The sequence below is a fragment of the Pan paniscus genome, chromosome 1 (genome assembly GCF_029289425.2).
Source record: "Pan paniscus chromosome 1, NHGRI_mPanPan1-v2.0_pri, whole genome shotgun sequence".
NCBI classification, from domain to species: domain Eukaryota; kingdom Metazoa; phylum Chordata; class Mammalia; order Primates; family Hominidae; genus Pan; species Pan paniscus.
The window spans coordinates 93,056,939-93,077,308 of NC_073249.2; the positions used below are offsets into that span (position 1 = coordinate 93,056,939).

At 45.8% G+C, this 20,370-nt stretch overlaps 1 protein-coding gene across 2 annotated transcripts in view; it reads right to left on the reverse strand.

Moving 5' to 3' along the window:
- PRCC (proline rich mitotic checkpoint control factor) overlaps positions 1-20,366 on the reverse strand; it is a 33,204-nt gene extending 12,838 nt beyond the window's left edge. Inside the window, exons 1-3 of one of the 2 annotated variants that reach the window (XM_003821032.6) lie at positions 19,662-20,366; positions 5,594-5,641; positions 744-1,310 (exon numbers count right to left, since the gene is read on the reverse strand). In XM_003821032.6, coding sequence (XP_003821080.1) covers positions 744-1,310; positions 5,594-5,641; positions 19,662-20,129 — 1,083 coding nt within the window. In that variant the 5' untranslated portion in view covers positions 20,130-20,366. The remainder of the gene's footprint in view (positions 1-743; positions 1,311-5,593; positions 5,642-19,661) is intronic. The other variant, XM_024930352.4, reaches the window with a different exon arrangement.
- Positions 20,367-20,370: the final 4 nt, after the last annotated feature.

Consider the following 20,370-nt stretch of genomic DNA (forward strand, 5'->3'; position numbering starts at 1 on the left):
TTGCTTGAACCTGGGAGGCAGAGGTTGCAGTGAGTCAAGATCGTGCCACTGCACTCCAGCCTGGGCAACAGAGCAAGACTCCGTCTCAAAAAATATAAAATACAAATACAAAAATTAGCTGGGCGTGTTAGGGCGGCACACATCTGTAGTCCCAGCTACTCGGGAGGCTGAGGCAGGAGAATCACTTGAACTCGGGAGGCAGAGGTTGCAGCTGAGCCAAGATTGTGCCACTGCACTCCAGCCTGGGCAACAGAGTGAGATTCCTTCTCCAAAAAAAAAAAAGGCCAAAAACCTACCCATCAGGTACTATACCTATCAGGTACTATGCTCATTACCTGGGTGACAAAATAATCTGTACACCAAACCCGTGACATGCAATTTACCCATGTAACAAACCTGTACATGTACCTCCTGAACCTAAAATAAAGGTTAGGAAGAAAAAAAAACAGATATATATATATATATATCAATCACAAATATGTACAAATATTATGCATCAATAAAAAATAAATAGATTGTTTTCAGAATAAAGATGTCATTTATGTGGTTCACACTGTCACACTTTAAGACTTGGGCAATTTAGATTAATATGGTTCAGAATAAAGGTATGTTCTGTGGCCTAATAAATAGAGAAGGTTAATTTAGCCAAAGTGACACCACAGAGGCTGTATCACTAGCTCAAAGCTCTCCTTGACCAACATGTTCCAACATTCCCTCGCCTGCCCTCTGTGCCTCCTACCCACCTGATAATAAGCACCAGCGGCATTGGCATCGCCATATGTGGAAAACTGATTGTAGCTGTAGTCGTCCCCAGGCTTAGGCATCCAAGGGGCCCCACTTGAGCCTGCTGCCATCTTGAATTCAAGGGGGGCATTGGCTGCATCGTCCTGGAAAGCCGGCTCTGGTTCCGTGCCTGGAGGCAGCTCTTCAGGGACAGTGGGGATGGGGTAAGGGTATGGCTCAACTCCAGGTGGCTCAGCCTTTTCAGGGAGGGAGAAAAAGTTTTCGGGGGCTACTTCCTCATCACTGTCGTCTTCCTCCTGCGTGATCTGCTTTGTCACCTGCAGGGCAGCACTCTTGGCAGCAGCCTTGATAGCAGAGGGCGACGGAGTGGTGGTTGTGGTGCCCACAACAGGGGCAAGAGAGGAAGTCTTGGTCTTAGAAGCCAGTCTGGAGGGCTTAGTATCAGGGGAGCCATCCGAGGGTTTGCGGGAGAAGGCATGGGGCAGGAGCAACCTGTTAGTCTCTTTCACAGTCAGGTTTTTAGGTTGGGGAAGCAAGGCAGACAAACCAGTCCCCTCACTGGATCCCTGGTGAGCCCAGGTGTGGGATAGGAGGAAAGAAAGATGACAAGTGAGATTTTATGTACTAGCAACACCAAAAACAACAGTTACAGATAAGTTCTCTAGCCTAAAATCTTACCAGCCCTTGTTTCTTCCTTACCTCCGTCCACTCAGACCACCTAATCTGGGCTTGACTCCTGCTACTTCAGGCCTTTCTGCGGGCTGCTTCTCCCAAGGTGAGGTATCATTCCTCTTCTCTTCCATCCCAACCCAGCTCCACTGCCCTCTTCCACAGAGCGAGCCTTCCTCAACTCTGTGTCTTCAACAAATACGATGCTCTTAACCTCACATCGTCCTTCCTCCCCAAAAGCCCAGGTGTCTCCAGCTCATCACTCAACCTCTCTCCGTGTCCTGAAGGGACCTCTTAACACAAGAACCCTCTCCTTCCTTTGGAATGCTACCCAAAATCAAGAACAAGGTTCTGTCTAAAAGAAACATTCATACTGTTGCAAAAGTCCCTTCCCGGTTGGGCAGTGGTGGCTCACGCCTGTAATCCCAGCACTTTTGGAGACCAAGGTGGGCGGATTATGAGGTCAGGAGTTTGAGACCAGCCTGACCAACATACTGAAGGCCCGTCTCTACTAAAAATACAAAAATTAGCCAGGCATGGTGGTGGGTGCCTGTAATCTCAGCTACTTGGGAGGCTGAGGCAGAAGAATCGCTTGAACCCAGGAAGTGGAGGTTGCAGTGAGCCGAGATCATGCCACTGTACTCCAGCTTGGGTGACAGAGTGAGACCCCTTCTCAAAAAAAAAAAAAAAAGTCCCTTCCCTGACCAAGGGAGAAAGCTAACCCTAAGCGAGACCCCTCAGCAGTGCTAATGACGCCTAGGAAAGAGTGGAGGCCCAGCACGTTCAACAAGGAAGCAGTGAGTCCAGAGACTGCAAAGGGCCTGACACAGCTTTTTCCACTCTTTAAATTGCTCTCCTTGTCACCATCCCCAAAGCAAAGGAAACAGGATTTCCTTTCTCTTTTTTCCCCCCCTTAGATAGGAACCTGAAGCCTCAGCTTGGGTGGGGCAGCTCCCTTAGGACTTAAGTGCTAAGGGTATTTTTTTTTTTTGGTCGGAGTCTCGCTCTATCGCCCAGGATGGAGTGCAGTGACATGATCTTGGCTCACTGCAACCTCCGCCTCCCAGGTTCAAGCAATTCTCTGCCTCAGCCTCCCGAGTAGCTGGGATTATAGGTGCTCACCACCACACATGCCTGGCTAATTTTTGTATTTTTAGTAGAGACGGGGTTTTACCATCCTGGCCAGGCTGGTCTTCAACACCTGACCTTATGATCCACCCACCTCGGCCTCCCAAAGTGCTGGGATTACAGGCATGAGCCACAGCGCCCGGCCTAAGGGTATTTTTTACTTAAGACCATAGAATCCTACATTAGCTGACTGAAAGGGTTTTTATAAGATCTTCAGTTCTTTTCAGACTTACTCAGCTTGCAAATTTCCCTAATCTAAGACATTACTGCTTTTTATAAAAATATGTAATTTTAGTATGTTTAGTGCCATCATACATACAGAGGTAGTTTTGTCAGCCAGAAATGAGTATATATATATATATATATATATATATATATATGCTGTATTTTTTTAATCTGAAGAAAGTCCCCTACCCTACCCAAGGAAAGCCCTATAGATGTGGCATATTAGCTTGTTAATGCCAGAGTCAAGCATTTAACTTTTGATCTGTAAGCTCACTGGCCCAGCCCATCCAGAGCTCCTATTACCCAAAAGAATCTCTCAGATTCTGCTTTCTCTATGCTAAAAGGCCCGTTTGGCCTAACTGTAGAGCTAAGGGAAATGCCAATTGGAAAAGGAGAATGGAATAAGGTCACTGTGTCACTGTCTTAGAGTACTAGTGTACTCCAGCCTTCTCAGCCAAGAAATGCCCAGAGTAAATAAGACATTTGAGTCAAGCCACACAGAACTGCTCATGTGGAGACTGGGCTCTTCTTGCTGTGTGTGTGTTCACAGATTTGGTCCAGCCTGGAAGCACCCAGAGGCTCCGGTTCATAGGAACCACACTGAGGTACAGGGCGGAGTACACCCTCAGGCTACCTTGAAGTGTCTGACTTGTCACATATGGCTACAACATTTTGCAGTCCTAAGTCTCCACTCTGCCTTAAGAGCTCAGAATTCCTCTATCTACTCATTTCTTCCTACCACCTGGAAGATTGTTCTTTACAGTCTTCAGTCTTACAGTGGGGGCGCCTTCTGAGCCAGTCCACCTCCTCCAGGAAGCTATCCTGGTAACAGGACTGCCTTTGCTCAGTCTCAGCACGCCAACATCTTGCATGACTCCTTTTTCATCTACTATAAATACAAACACCAGGGCCGGGCGCGGTGGCTCACGCTTATAATTTCAGTACTTTGGGAGGCCGAGACGGGCAGATCACGAGGTCAGGAGATCGAGACCATCCTGGCTGACACGGTGAAACCCCATCTCTACTAAAAATACAAAAAAATTAGCCAGGCGTGGTGGCGGGTGCCTGTAGTCCCAGCTACTCTGGAGGCTGAGGCAGGAGAATGGCGTGAACCCAGGAGGCGGAGCTTGCAGTGAGCCGAGATCGCACCACTGCACTCCAGCCTCGGCGGTAGAGCGAGACTCCGTCCCCCCACAAAAAAAAAAAATTAAATAAATAAATAGAAACATCAGCCTTGCCAGTTATCTTTCTAACTTCCACACAACTACGTCCTTCTAAAACTGCTCAGAGGTGGAAGCAACTTTAACTGAGTCAGGAGAAGGCCACTTGAATCACAAGACAGCCACTATTTTATTTTTTTATTTTTTATTTTATTTTATTTTATTTTTATTTATTTTTTTATGTTTTTTTTGACTGAGTCTTCCTCTGTTGCCAAGGCTGGAGTGCAGTGGCACGATCTCAGCTCGCCGCAACTTCCACCTCACGGGTTCATGCGATTCTCCTGCCTCAGCCTCCCAAGTAGCTGGGACTATAGGCACCTGTCACCACGCCCGGCTAATTTTCGTATTTTTAGTAGAGACAGGGTTTCACCATGTTGGCCAGGCTGGTCTCAAACTCCTGACCTCAGGTGATCTGCCCGCCTGGGCCTCCCAGTGTTGGGATTACAGGCATGAGCCACCGTGCCAGGCAAGACAGCCACTTTATAAAAGCAGGACCACTTCTGCTTTTCCCTGAGACATATGATCAACATGAGGTTAGAATGTATAAATCACCAAGTGTGGAAGGAATGGGAAGAAACTTCTGGGGGCCAGGATAATGGTACTGAGATGAGGGGAAACAGAAGCAAACAGCAGGGAAATCATCTACTAGCACTGTCTTGTTGAGGACTTCTGGTTTCAATTACAAGGAGCTGAGTGCAGCAGTTAAGAGCTTGGACTCAACAGTCAGACTGGCCAGGCGCGGTGGCTCACACCTGTAATCCCAGCACTTTGGAGAGGCCGAGGTGGGCGGATCACCTGAGGTCGGGAGTTTGAGACCAGCCTGACCAACATGGAGAAACCCCATCTCTACTTAAAATACAAAATTAGCCGGGTGTTGCGGCGCATGCCTGTAAACCCAGCTACTCGGAAGGCTAAGGCAGGAGAATCACTTGAACTGGGAGGAGGAGGATGCGGTGAGCCAAGATTGCACCATTGCACTCCAGCCTGGGCAACAAGAGCGAAACTCCATCTCAAAAAATATATATATATACATTGTCTGATTGCCTGAGTCTGAATCCCAGCTCTGCCCACACTAGTTGTCTGATCTTGGGCAAGTTCCTCAGTTTCCTCATATGTAAAACAGGGATGATAACACTATGGCTTAGGCACTATCATGAGGATGAAATCAATTAAATGCTAGTAAAGCACTTAGAACAGTGCCTGGTACACAGTAAGTGCTATTTAAGTGCTTATTTTCCAGGTTAAAAATGAGACAGGAAGAAGACAGACAATTTTAACATCATTTTGACTAATCCACTTATTCTACCCTCCCTAAATAATCCTTTTACACTATACGTAATGAACTGAATTGAGTTACAATTCATCTCCCTACCACTGCCTGTCTTCCAGGAAAGGTAATACCAGCATGTTAAAGCCAGGAATAGAGTGGAGAGGGTAGAGATGCACAAGGTCTGAAGTTCTAAAGAAAAACAAAGCCGAACCTAAATAGTCCTCAAATATCTGTGTTTGCTCTAAACCTAATCTGAAAACTGCTGGATACTGTAAGTCCTGTCTTTGAGGAGATAATACAGGAAGAGAAAAAAAATGGTTTATATCACAATGCTTACCTGAAGGATAGTTTTCTTCTTTGTGGGTTCATCTTCCTCAGAATCTGACTAAGAGAAAAAGAAATGAAGTAAGGCCTCACTGTTTTAGGACAGTAAAGGAAACACATTAAATATAGCACATATGAAGGGTTGGACAACAGTGGCCATCTTGTCTGTGCCCCACCTCTGTACAGAGGTACACTCACCCCAGGCCCAGTCAAACAACACAGCTCCCTTCCTGATCTCAAACAGCTTCAGAGAAATCAGGGTATGCCTTGGCCTCCCTTGATTACTCAATTCCCCTGCCCTCTCAGACCTGTTGCACAGCCTTTTTGGCATCAATTTCTTTTCTGTTAAATTAAGACTATTTCCTCCCATTTGGTCCTTGGTGGAAAGAAAAAGCTATACCCATTCTTCTTCCTATAATTCTGTCCACTAGAAGACGAATGGGAAATTGGCCCACAATCTCACCCAATCTCAGCTTCACTTTTAAAACCACTTATATAGACTACATAACCACAAGGCTGGGGAACTCCAGTGGGATTGAGTGGTGTGTTAACTACTCTTGTATGAGGCATTAAAGGTCAAAGCCATTGGAGAAATCTATTCCTTCTCCAAGTATGATCTATTGTCTGACACAGTTGTTCATGTCCAGGAAGAAAGCAGGCAAATGATGACCATGAGGATCTGGGGCAAGACAGGAGGTCATCTGTGTTATCCTTCTGACTCATCAGGATTGCTTCTAAGACAAGCTCTCATGCTGAAAAATAGCTAAACTTTTAGCTCTATCTCAGTTCCTTGGCACCTTCAAGTCAAGGAGAGCCGCAAGGCATATGAATAGCAAGCTTTAACATTTTTATTTTAAAAAATTATTCCCCCAGCCATGAACCTTAAAGCTTTCCATTTGTTCCCAGGGCCTTGGTTTGGATATCTGCAAATAAAAAGGCAATTAGGCAAGAATCTCAGATCCCATTCATCTCCAAGATTCTGTGAGAACTCAAATCCTCTGCTGTTCTATACTCGCTCTCATATCTCACAAGTTCCTTTTTGAATTTATCTCTTCCAAGTATCTTTCAATCATAATTACCTATTATATTCAAGACACTGTGCTAAGTACTGTACACAGCATTTCCTAACCAGTGTCCCAGGCAGGGCTTGGCCAGCTAGAGTCCTAGACCACTAGTCTCAGTCTGGACCATTTCCCGCAGTGTGCTTCAAAGATTCTGTGTGTGTGCCATGATATGAAAAAAGTACCTGCCCTCAAAGAACTTACAATCCAGTAAAAAGAATAAGTACCCAAATCACTGTAATAAAAGGTAGTATAAGGCCGGGCGCAGTGGCTCACACCTGTAACTCAGTACTTTGAGAGGCCAAGACAGGCAGATCACCTGAGGTCAGGAGTTTGAGACCATCCTGGCCAGCATGGTGAAACCTTATCTCTACTAAAAATATAAAAATTAGCTGGGCATGGTAGTGGGCGCCTGTAATCCCCAGCTACTCGGGAGGCTGAGGCAGGAAAAATGCTTGAACCGCGGAAGCAGAGGTTGCAATGAGCCAAGATCTTGCAATCCAGTCTGGGTGACAGAGCAAGACTCTGTCTCAAAAAATAAAATAAAATAAAAATAAAAGGCAGTATAAGATAAGAGCACCAAGTGTGGTTCAAACATCCCCTCAATTAGTACTACCATTACGGAAAACCATATAGAGGTGCCTTAAAAAAACTAAAAATATAAATTTAGTCAGGCGTGGTGGTACATGCCTGTAGTCCCAGCTACTCGGAAGGCTGAGGTGGGTCACCTGAGCCTAGGAGGTCAAGGCTGCAGCAAGCCGTGATCATGTCACTGCATTCCGCCCTGGGCAACAGAGTAAGACCTTGTCTCAAATACTAAAAATAAATAAAAATAATAAAATTTAAAATAAAAATAAATCTTAAAATTAAAAAAAATTTTAAAATAAATTTTAAAAAAATTAACAATAGAATTTACCATATGACAGTGTGGCGCAGTGGCTCACGCCTGTAATCCCAGCACTTTGGGAGGCCAAGGCGGGAGGATTACTTGAGCCCAGGAGTTTGAGACCAGCCCAGACAACATGGTAAAACCCTGTCTCTACTAAAAATACAAAAGATTAGCCGGGTGTGGTGGCACATGCCTGTAATCCCAGCTACTCGGGAGGCTGAGGCAGGAGAATCGATTGAAATCTGGGAGGCAGAGGTTGCAGTGAGCCAAGATCACGCCACTGCACTCCAGCACAGGCGACAGAGTGAAACTCCATCTCAAAAAAAATAAATAAATAAAAATACAAAAGTTAGCCAGGCGTGGTGGTGCGCGCTTCTCGGGAGGTTGAGGTACAAGAATTGCTTGAATCCAGGAGGCGGAGGTTGCAGTGAGCTGAGATTGTGCCACTGTACTCCAGCCTGGGTAACAGAGCAGACTCTGTCTCAAAAAAAAAAAAAATAGACCAGGCATGGTGGCTCACACCTGTAATCCTAGCACTTTGGGAGCACTTCCTAGCACTCCAAAATTGGAGAATCACTTGAGACCAGGAGTTCAAGACCAGCCTGGTCAACATAGTGAGACCCCCCCCCCCACCTCTAATATTTAAAAAAAAGAAGATGAAATAGAAAATAAAAGAGGAACCTCACTCAGAAATTTTTTACAAAACAGAAATAAATAAAAATTTAAAATAGGCCCAGTCCGGTGGCTTACACCTGTCATTCCAGCACTTTGGGAGGCCAAGGAAGACAGGTCACTTGAGGTCAGGAGTTCGAGACCAGCCTGGCCAATATGGTGAAACCTCGTCTCTACGAAAAATACAAAAATTAGCTGGGCATGATGGCGGGCACCTTTGCCTGTAGTCCCAGTTACTCAGGAGGCTGAGGCAGGAGAATTGCTTGAACCTAGGAGGCGGAGGTTACAGTGAGCGCCGAGCTTGCGCCACTACACTCCAGCCTGGGTGATAGAGCGAGACTTGGTCTCAGTAATGATAATAATAATAATTAAAATAATACAAATTTAAAAATTTTTTAAATTAAAAATTAGCTGGGCATGGTGGTGGCACACCTGCAGTCCTAACTACTAGGGAGGCTGAGATGAGAGGATCGCTTGAGCCTGGGAGGTGGAAGTTACAGTGAGCCAAAATCATGCCACTGCACTCCAGCCTGGGTGACAGAGTAAGACCCTATCTCAGGAGAAAAAAAGAAAAAAAAAAAAAAACAAACAAAAAAAAACAAATATATATATATATATATTACCCGGCCGGGCGCGGTGGCTCACGCCTGTAATCCCAGCACTTTGGGAGGCTGAGGCAGGGGAACACCTGAGGTCAGGAGTTCGAGACCAGCCTGACCAATATGATGAAAGCCCGTCTCTACTAAAAATATAAAAATTAGCCAGGCATGGTGGCAGGCGCCTATAATCTCAGCTACTCGGGAGGCTAAGGTAGGAGAATCGCTTGAACCCAGGAGGAAGAGATTGCAGTGAGCCGAGATTGCACCATTGCACTCCAGCCTGGGCAACAAGAGCAAAACTCCATCTAAAAAAAAATTGCCATATGACAGCCTGGGCAATATGGTGAAACTCTATATCCACAAAAAATACAAAAATTAGCTGAGTGTGGTGGCACACGCCTGTAGTCCCAGATACTCGGGGGGCTGAGGTGGAAGGATCACTTAAACCCAAGAAGTCGAGGCTGCAGTGAGCTGTGATTATGCCACTGCACTCCAGCCTGGGCAACAGAGTGAGACCCTGCCTCAAAAAAAAAAAAAAAAAGAATTACTATATGATCCAGTAATTCCGCTTCTCTAGGTGTTTACCCAAAAGATTTGAAATCAGTTTGCCAAAGAGGTGTCTGCACTCCCATGTTCACTGTAGCATTATTCACAGTAGCCAAGTTATGGAAGCAACCTAAGTGTCCATCAACAGATGAATGGATAAAGAAAACGTGGTATTTATACACAATGGAATAATATTCAGCCTTAAAAAAGGAAATTCTGTCATTTGCAGCAGCATGGATAGAACTGGAGAACGTTATGCTAAGAGAAATAAGCCAAGCAGACAAAGTAGACAAATAGCACATGTTCTCACTTACATGTAGAATCTAAAAGAAGGTACTACATAGAAGCAGAGAGTACAATGGTGGTTACCACTGAGGAAACGATGGTAAAAGGGCACAAAATCTCAGACAGGAAGAATAAGTCTGAGGGTTTTTTTTGAGATCTATTGCACAGCATGGTGAATATAGTTAATAATAGTGTATTATACATTTCAAAATTGCTGAGAGTGAATTTCAAATGTTCTCACCACAAAAAAAATAAGCATTTGAAGTGATAGCTATGTTAGTTTGATTTAATTATTCTACAGTATTCATAAATCTTAACATCATCTTGTATCCTATAGATACAATGATAAATGTCAACTTACAATAAAAATGTTGAATCCCCTTAAAGAACCTCCTGTTTGCATTTGTGCTTCCTTTCATGTAAGTCCTTCCCCTTGTCACTCCCACCCCTCCCATATCACTGCCACCTCTCATTCTGTTATCAATCTGCATTCTCTACTTCCTGACTCGAAACTCCTGAGAAGTCTCTCTGATGACTCTCACCTTGCTCCTTTTCACTAGGTGTCCCTACATCACTCATTTGCTTAGGATGGCATCATATTAACTCAGGTTCATTTGTGCCTACTCTGTAAACATTACATTTTTCACATATATTCTTGCCTTTACTCTGACAGCAAAGAGTATTTCTTATAGTTGAATACTTCCTCCCAGTAGTCAGTACACAATGAATTTAATTACTAACTGCTGCCAAATATGTTTTTTTTTTTTTAACCCGTAAGGGAAATCCATCTTAGTATCTAAATGTGGGGGATAAAGGAAAGGGTGGCAAAGGAAAGGACAACCATCCACCAAGTGCTTCCTATGTATCAGGCAATTTACTAATTTTTCATTTAATCCTTATAATAACATTTCAAAGTAGGCATTATTATTATCTCAACTTTATGGTAAAGAAAGTAAGGCTCAGAGAGATAAAATAGGATGGGGCAGAACGAGGATCAGAACCAGTTCCAGTGCCCATGCTTTTGCGGGAACACCACACTGAGCTGTCTGCTGTCCAGGTCTGAGATTCACACTCACTAGATCCCACACGACATAGCTGAGAGAGCATGAAGCACAAAATCAGAAGCACTGGTTTGAGTCTCAGCTCTGCCCCTCACTGGCTAAGGGATCCCGCTATTTAACTTCCCCAAGCCTAAGGTGCAAATAGTACTTACCCATGTCACAACCACAGGAGCTACTGCCAGTGAAAATGACACAAACTAAAATTCTAAACAAAGTTCAAAAATTATTATTTTCTCTGGTTTGCCAAGATATCAAACTCACCCAAGAAAAGACTTAAGCACCTGGCACCTAAGCATTTTCTACCTTTTCTTTCTGTTCTAAACTAACTCTCATTGCTCCTTACAGACTCCTCACCATCTCTCGTCTTTTGACCATGAAGACTTATCTCCTTTCTGGCAGACCACACAGAACAACCTCACTGTGGGGTATATAAGGTTTTCATGGATTCCCCAAATACGTTTAAACTTTGACATCATAGGCAACAGGTCCAATGGCAATAATCTGAAATAAACAAATTTTATCCAAATTTAAGATGATTACATTTATAAAACTATACAAGCATATTCTTATTTTTCAGATCCTTTGAAAAACAAAAAGTGGCTACTATAAGACTGTAATAGGCAAACTGCTCCACAGCTAATAGAATTGAAGGCCAGATCCACTGTGGAAAGAAAATTCAATTTCTCTGTAAATGTCACAAATTGTTTCCATTATACTGACAACCTGAGTTTATAGTTTAAAAGCACACACACAAAAAAAAAAACCTCTATAAAGACTTCGGAACAGTCTATTATTTCTAGATTTAGAGGACTGCTATGGCTACTCACAATCATTCTTCTCTTTGAACATCTTTTTCCCTTGAGACATGGTCTTGCTCTGTTGTGCCCAGGCTGGAGTAGAGTGGCGCAATTACAGCTCACTGTAACCTCAAACTCCTGGGCTCAAGCAATCTTCCTGCCTCAGCCTCCCAGGTAGCTGGGACTACAGGCACTTGCCCACCATGCTCAGCTATTTTATTTTTAAAATTTTTTTGTAGAGATAAAAGGCAGGGTCTCACTCTGTTGCGCAGGCTGATCTCAAATTCCTGTCCTCAAGCAATCCACCTGCCTTGGCCTCCCAAAGTGTTGGGATTGCAGGCATGAGCCACTGCACACCCAGCCCGAACATCTTATATAAAACTGCTACTGACCCCTATTATGAATCATCTCATGACACACCATAAATGACAGACTCCCTGAAACAGAACACTAAAATGACAACTTCAAAAATGAGGCAAGGCGGGGATGGCCAGGCACAGTGGTTCACCCCTATAATCCCAGCATTTGGGGAGGCCCAGATGGGAGGACTGCTTGAGCCCAGGAGTTTTGAGACAAGTCTGGGCACTGTAGGGAGACCTCATCTCTACCAAAAAATTTTAAAAATTAGCCGGGTGCAGTGGCTCACGCCTGTGATCCCAGCACTTTGGGAGGCCGAGGTGGGCAGATCACAAGATCAGGAGTTCGAGACCAGCCTGGCCAATATGGCGAAACCCCATCTCTACTAAAAATACAAAAATTAGCTGGGGGTGGTGGTGGGTGCCGGTAGTCCCAGCTACTCGGGAGGCTGAGGCAGGAGAATCGCTTGAACCCGGGAGGCGGAGGTTGCAGTGAGCTGAGATTGCGCCACTGCACTCCAGCCTGGGCGACAGAGCGAGACTCTGTCTCAAAAAAAAAAATTTTAAATCGGCCATGTGCCTGTAATCCCAGCTACTCAGAAGGCTGAGGTAGGAGGATTGCTTGAGCCAAGGAGGCCAAGGCTGAAGTAAGCTAAGATTGTGCCACTACACTCCAGGCTGGGCAACAGAGCAGGACCCTGTCTCCAAAAAAAAAAAACAAAAGAAAGAAAAATGAGGCAGGAGGATCACTTGAGCCCAGGGGTTTGAGGCCAGCCCGGATAACATAGTAAGACCCCCATCTCCACACAAAAACAATTTTTTTTTTGAGACGGAGCCTCCCTCTGTAGCCCAGGCTGGAGTGCAGTGGCGCAATCTCGGCTCACTGCAAGCTCCACCTCCCGGGTTCACACCATTCTCCTGCCTCAGCCTCCCGAGTAGCTGGGACTACAGGCACCCGCCACCACGCTCGGCTAATTTTTTGTATTTTTAGTAGAGATGGGGTTTCACCGCGTTAGCCAGGATGCTCTCGATCTCCTGACCTCGTGATCCGCCCGCCTCGGCCTCCCAAAGTGCTGGGATTACAGGCATGAGCCACCGCACCCGGCCTTTTTTTTTTTTTTTTTTTGAGACGGAGTCTTGCTCTGTCACCCAGGCTGGAGGGCAGTGGCGCGATCTTGGCTCACTGCAACCTCTGCCTTCCAGGTTCAAGCAATTCTCTGCCTCAGCTTCCCAAGTAGCTGGGATTACAGGTATGCGCCACCACGCCCAGCTAATTTTTACATTTTTAGTAGAGATGGGGTTTCACCATCTTGGCCAGGCTGGTCTTGAACTATTGACCTCGTGATCCACCAGCCTCGGCCTCCCAAAGTGCGGGGTTTACAGGCGTGAGCCACCATGCCCAGCAAAAAAATTGTTTAAAAACATAGCCAGGTACACTGGCACATTACTGTAGTCCCAGCTACTGGGGAGACTGAGGCAGCAGGGTTGCTTGAGCCCAGGAGGTAGAGGCTGCAGTAAGCCATAATCGAGACACAACATTCCAGCCTGGGCAACAGACTGAGACCCTGTTTCATTGAAAAAAAAGAAAAAAGAAAAGAAAAAGGGCTGGGCACAGTGGCTCATGCCTGTAATCCCAGCACTTTGGGAGCCCGAGACAGGCGGATCACGAGGTCAGGGGTTCGAGACCAGCCTGACCAATATGGTGAAACCCCGTCTCTACTAAAGACACAAAAATTAGCTGGGTGTAGTGGCGGGCGCCTTAATCCCAGCTACTCAGGAGGCTGAGGCAGGAGAATTGCTTGAACCCGGGAGGCGGAGGTTGCAGTGAGCCAAGATCGAGCCACTGCACTCCAGCCTGGGTGACAGAGAGAGACTATGTCTCAAAAAAAAAAAAAAAAAAAAAAAAAGGTGACTCAAAAAAGGAAAGAAAGAAACTCCGCACCCATTAAACAGTAACTCTTCATCCCCACCTCCCCCCAGCCCCTGGTAACTGCTATTCCACTTTCCATCTCTATGAATTTGACTTTTCTAGATACCTCATATAAGCGTAACTATAAAATATTTGTCCTTTTGTGACTGGCTTACTTTACTTAGCATAATGTCTTCAAGGTCTATCCATGTTGTAGCACGTATCGGAATTTCATTCCTTTTTAAGGTTGAATAATATCCTAACGTGTGCACATACCACATTTTACCTATTCATTTGTGGATGAACACTTGGGTTGTTGCCACCTTTGGCTACTGGGAGTATTGCTACTATGAACACTGGTGTACAAGTATCTGTTTGAATCTCCACTTTTGATTCTTTTCACCTAGGAGTGAAATTGGTGGATCATCATTCTGTTTGTTTAACCTTTTGAGGAACTGCCAAACTGTTTTCCTCAAGAGTATATTAAATGGAGGTTGTGGAGTCAACTTCTAGAGAGTGCTAAAGACCAGCAAATGGCCACCTGAGTGGGTCTGTGCCATTAGATCAAGAAAGAAGGACAATGCTAGAAACACCGGAGCATCCAGGGCTGAGAGTGTCCCGGTCCACAATAGGCACACATTGGTTTTGAGGCACAAACTGTTGAGTCTGTTAATAAGAAAGTATTGTATTTCTTCTTGGCCTCACGAGAACCTGAGCCTCAATGGCCACCACTGTCCTCTCTGTTCCAGCTGCCAAGAGTGACAAGACACACATACCCTGAGACTGCTGAGCAAGAACGGAAACAGACATTTTCCATTAAGCTAGGTCCACTGGGATCTGCTAATCTATCAGAGCCTCATTCCCCACGGCAGCCTCTCTCTTATCTTCCCAGGCTCTGGCTCTGAGACACTCCCTCTCCAAAAAGCAATCACTAGCTTCCAGGACTAAAAGCCAAGGAGGAAATAAGAACCCAAGAACAGACGCCCCCTAAGCACCACACCCCGGGGCTCCAAACCCTAATCATTACTACTATTATCCCCATTTGCTACGTTCATCAACCCTTTTTCACTCTTAAGTCTCAAGTACCTGCTGCTAGGATACCGTTTTCACTCCCATTTTTGCACTCCTCATTTGTATTGCTTTCTGCTTTCTGGCTGCCCCAGGCTCTTCCATGTTTTCCACAGACACCCCGATAAACACAACAAATCTCATCCAGGTTCAAATACAATTGCAGCTACTCACAAACTGTGTTTTCAGGCAAATCACTTCTGTTCTCTAAACTCCTGTTTTCTTCTTTATAAACTAAAGTAAGTGCCCAGCACAGTGTCAGACATTAAGCAGGTGCCCCACACAGATAAGCACACTCTCCCTTCCCTTTAGCTAGGGCTAAAACTTAGCTAAATCCACTGCAGGCAATTCTTATTTGGTTACTAGAAGTGACAAAAATTAGTGAAATCTGTCTCAGAGCTTCAAATTTTCTACTATCTTGGTAAACAATCTGAAAGTGGTGGTAAATACTAATCCAGATAACCCTGAAATTTCTGTGTGCTTTGGAATACACTTTATAAATGATAGAAAACTCTTCCAGCAGACTTATTCTTCTGATTTTGGTTTTTCATATGCTAGGGGAAGTCTGCCTCCCCTGAGCCTATGAAACCAACCAGTGTAGCTTGGGTCACAGCAAGAAGGGAAAAAGAAAGGACGATTATCCATTCTATGGATCATTCCTAATTCCTCACAAAAATCAAAAGCTGACTGAATTTAATTTTGGAATACGCCTGGAGGGAGAATTTGGTACTACGCTGACTGCAGATGATTGGATAATATGACCCAAATCAAATCAACCAAATTCTCACTCCAGGAAAACCAGAATTGAGACTACCATCATAGTTCAATCTGGACTGATCTCTAAAAGGAAAGAAATCAAAACCAAGGTGTGGGTGGCCATCCTTCACCTACAACAAAGGTTAAGAAGCCAATCCGCAGAGAAATAATGAATTAAGGCCAGAAGCAGTGGCTCACGCCTGTAATCCCAGCACTTTGGGAGGCTGAGGCAGGCAGATCAGTTGAGCCCAGGAGTTTGAGACCAGCCTTGGCAACATGGTGAAACCCCATCTCTACAAAAAATACAAAAATTGACCAGTCTCATAATCTGGTCTCAAAACAAATAAATAAATAAATATATTAAAATTTAAAAATAAAACAAATTTTTTAAAAAATGAATCAGATGTGCAAAGAACAGCTGTGTAGAGATCCCCAACAGATCTCAGGTTCCTGATGCAGGTCCCTTCTGAGGTACCACAGTATATTTATGATGCATTACCATTTAAGGCTAGGCGTGGTGGCTCACATCTGTAATCCCAGTACTTTGAGAGGCCAAGGCAGGAGGGCTGCTTGAGCTCAAGAGTTCAAGACCAGCCTGGGCAATGTAGCGAGACAACGTCTCTATTTATTTAAAAAAGAAGAAAAAAAAAACATTTAAACTAGCTTGAGTTGGCTTCTAACACTTGCAACAAATGAAATCTAACTAACCCCCAATCTGCTCTGCCTCCCGTATTCCCTCAATAAATGGCAACACCACCCCCCAGCTGCCTGAGGCAAATGCAGTGGGGGTCAATCTTGAATCCTCTCCTTAGTGTAACATCTAATCAATCCTCCAGTCTTATCACTTCCCCCTCCTAAATATACCTCGATGCTCCAGTTCTCTCCATCCCCTAGTTCATCATCCAGGCCACCAGCCTCTCACATTCTGCCAGTCTTGCTCCCTCCAAGGTTCTCACCACTCTGTGATCAGAGAATTCTTGCCTTTAAGGGGTCTTCACAACCCCAAAATGAGGTAGAAAGACCCTAGCATGGCATCCAAGGCCCATTATCTGGCCTGAGCCTCTCTCTCTCTAGCCCCATTCTCTCAGCACTCCCCACCCTCTCAAATGCTCCAGCCACTGTGCTTTACTCACCTGAGGTTCCCTGAAAGCATTGTCCCTCTCTGTCCTCCAAGCTTTTATACATTGTTTCCTCTGCTGTGCTGCTCCCATACTACCCTTTCTTCAGCCTTATCTCTGCTTAGACATCTCCCCCCAGAGGGCTCCCCAACCTCCCAAGACTGGACTAATGCCCACTAGGTATACTCCAATGGCACCAGCTTATCACGGTCCTTCTCTGCCTTGTCCTAAAATCTATTTCCTTCTGTGTTTTCTCCAGTAGATCATAAGCTCCTTTCGGGCTGGGGCTATCATGTTCACTACTGTACATTCTTAGCTCCAGGTACAAAGAAAGAGCTCAATATCAATTGAACGAAATGGTTGAGAGTTAATTACTTCTAATTACTTCTACTTCAGCACCAAACTCTAAAGGGAAATTATTTACTTAAGGAAACCTAATTCATTCTTTCAAATGCATACTAAGAGCCTAAGTGTAAGACATAGAGCTCAGAACTGGAGGGGCTTACATCTGGAGGGGGCACAGCTCTTTTAAAGACAATGGTTGGCTGGCGTGGTGGCTCACACCTGTAATCCCGGCACTTTGGGAGGCCAAGGTGGTCAGATCACCTGAGGTCAGGAGTTGAAGACCTGCCTGACCAACATGGAGAAACCCCAGTCTCTACCAAAAATACAAAATTAGCTGGGCGTGGTGGCACATGCCTGTAATCCCAGCTACTCGGGAGGCTGATGCAGGAGAATCGCTTGAACCCTGGAGGCGGAGGTTGCGGTGAGCTGAGATTGTGCCATTGCACTCCAGCCTGGGCAACAGGAGCAAAACTACATCTCAAAAGATAAATAAAGACAAAGGTTACCCTCACCTGACCATCTTGAACATTCTTAGGCTACCTTTCTGCAGGAATTATGTGTTCCGAGAACCAAAAGACCAACTTGAACAGAACAAAAATGGGAAACTCAACCAGCAAGGGCTAGGACTTTAATTAACCATGTTACTGTTCACCTCAGAAATTTAGTGAATGCTTACAAAGGAGGGAGTGTTAGTCTTCAGAGTTTTCTGCCACCTCAGCCAACCCAAATGGCAGATTCTACAGCCTCTCCCAACTTTCTATAATGCTACCTTCACAGAGCTAGAAATGAGCTTTCCATGTCCATGTAGACTGTTTTTATTTGTCTCATTCAGGGATCTTTCCTTGTTCCAGGTTAAATCAAAGCCAAGGTAAGTTTCCATGGAGCAATAAAAGGCTTTTTTTCTTGGATCCTAGACTTAGGATGAGAGACTCTCAGGTGTGAAAGAAGGGGGAAATAAAATGGAAGAAAGTGGCCGGGTGCTGTGGCTCACGCCTGTAATCCCAGCACTTCGGGAGGCTGAGGCGGGTGGATCACGAGGTCAGGAGATCGAGACCATCCTGGCTAACATGGTGAAACCCCGTCTCTACTAAAAACACAAAAAAATTAGCCAGGCGTGGCGGCGGGCGCCTGTAGTCCCAGCTACTCGAGAGGCTGAGGCAGGAGAATGGCGTGAACCCGGGAGGCGGAGCTTGCAGTGAGCAGAGATCGTGCCACTGCACTCCAGCCTGGGCTACAGAGGGAGACTCCGTCTCAAAAAAAAAAAAAAAAAAAAAAAAAAAGGAAGAAAGTTTCGAACAAGATTGGGAGGGAAACTCTGGAAACTCCTTCCGTAAAAAATCCATATTGGAGTTCTTTCACTCACAAAATATCCATGGGAGTATTCAGTATGTGCCAGGCACTGTTTTAAGTACTAGGGTTATAGCAGTGAATTTTTTTTTAAATCCCTGCCTTCATGGAGTTTATATACTAGTGGGAGGACAGATGATGTTAACTGCAATGGAGAAAAATAAAACAAAGAGCAATGGGGAGGAGGAGGTGATAGGAGGTTGCAATTTAAATACATAGTAGGCTAGGGAAGTCCTCACCGAAAACAGGCCTTTTAGGCCAAGTGAGGTGAGGGAGAGAACATTAGGATATCTGAGAGAAGAAATTTAAGGAACAGCAAGTTCAAAGAATGGAAATGGCTCCTAGGCAGAGCTGGGAGTCTGAAGAAAAGCAAGGGCAATAAATTTCTCTCCGGTAAGTAATTCTAAGCAGTTCCTGCTCCAAGGCTTAATCTCTCCTTTATCTCCAAAGCCCTCACTCCAGGAGCCTTGTATTTTTCCACTGTCACATACAGAAACAGGTAAGACTCGCTGCCTCTTCTAGAAACAGTACCCAAGCATCCTAACTCACCTAGCTTTGACCATAGCTAAATGATGAACATGAGGCACAGATCTGAGGTTCAGAGAGATTGAACCTTAATCTTAATCTTCACTCTGCCCTTTTACCAGGTAAAAATCGTGCATGCTGGACACCTGTTTCTCATCTGTAAAATAGTATGTTACCTCCCAGAGCTCGGTAATAATTGAAAGAAAGGACCAATGAACGGCAAATGATCTGCACTAAACAAATATTCGATTTCTCCTCTAACTCCCCTCAAAAATAGAAACCAAGATTGCTATCATTTTCCTCCAGGCCTGATGCTTTTGAGTTCAGAGGCAAGGAAAAGATTTGTCCCAGATGTTCAGCAAAGGTTCAGGAGCCCTGTCTCCTGTCATTCTTCAGGTGCCAGATTTCATCCTGTTCTCAGTAGGAGGAAAGGGGAAAAAGCCGGACTGAAGTGAAGATGCAAAGAGGGGGAGCGGATCCAAGTGTCCCTAGGCCTGTCAGTACCAGGTGATGATGACATGTGGCCTTCTGCAGGCAAGCCCAGCTTCAGGAAACCCACATGGGCAAACACCCAAACTCCCCGAAGCTGACCAACTTCAGCTCAATTAATCGCATTATAAGAGGATTCCAGTGGCCTTGAATCCACGGATGCGTTTGTAGGAAGGAGTTCTGAAATCTCCACATGTCCCTCCTACAGCCGACTCAAACCCGATGGACAGTTTGGGGGTGCCTTCCCCGGATACTCACATCTCCCTTATGCAACTCCGGCGCCGCGATCTTCACGGGCTCTTTCCTCTTCTTTGGCTTGGGAAGCCCCAGCGGGGGACCGGCACCGCCAATTGGAGGGGGCAGATTGAGGCCAGGGCCTCGGGGCGAGGGCAACCCCAATCCCAGTCCCTCCCCAACTCCCGCCGCTTCAGCCGGGCTCACGCCTGGAGGTGGGGGGAAGCCTCCCAGGCCGAAGGGCAAGGGGGGAGGAGGCTGAAGCCTGGGGTCTCCGGTGGGTGGGGGAAGCAACAGCGGCGGGGGAAAGGCTGGCGCCAGCATCTGAGGGGGCGGAGGCAGCAAGGCCGGACCCTTGGGCGCAGGGAGAGAAGCGAACAAGCCCCCTAAAGCGGGCCCAGATGTAGGAGCCACCGCCTCCTCTTCCTCCGGCTCGGGCTCAGCCTCATCCGGCTCGCTCTCATCGCTGCTGGCGTAAGCAACCAGCGACATGGCGCCTCCCGCGTTTCGGGCGCCCTTGCCGGCAGATGAGGCCTACTTGAGACCGGGGATGCCCGGAGGCCTAGTAGGCCCCGCCACCTGGCGGGGCGGGGAACCGAAAAGTCCGCCTGCTCCGTACTCTAGGGCTAGCCCCGGCAGAAACTCATGGCTACGGCTGATTTCCACCGAACAAGGCGTACCTCTTCACTTAAGCTCCTAGTCCCGGGCAACTACACACAGCTAATGGCCGCCG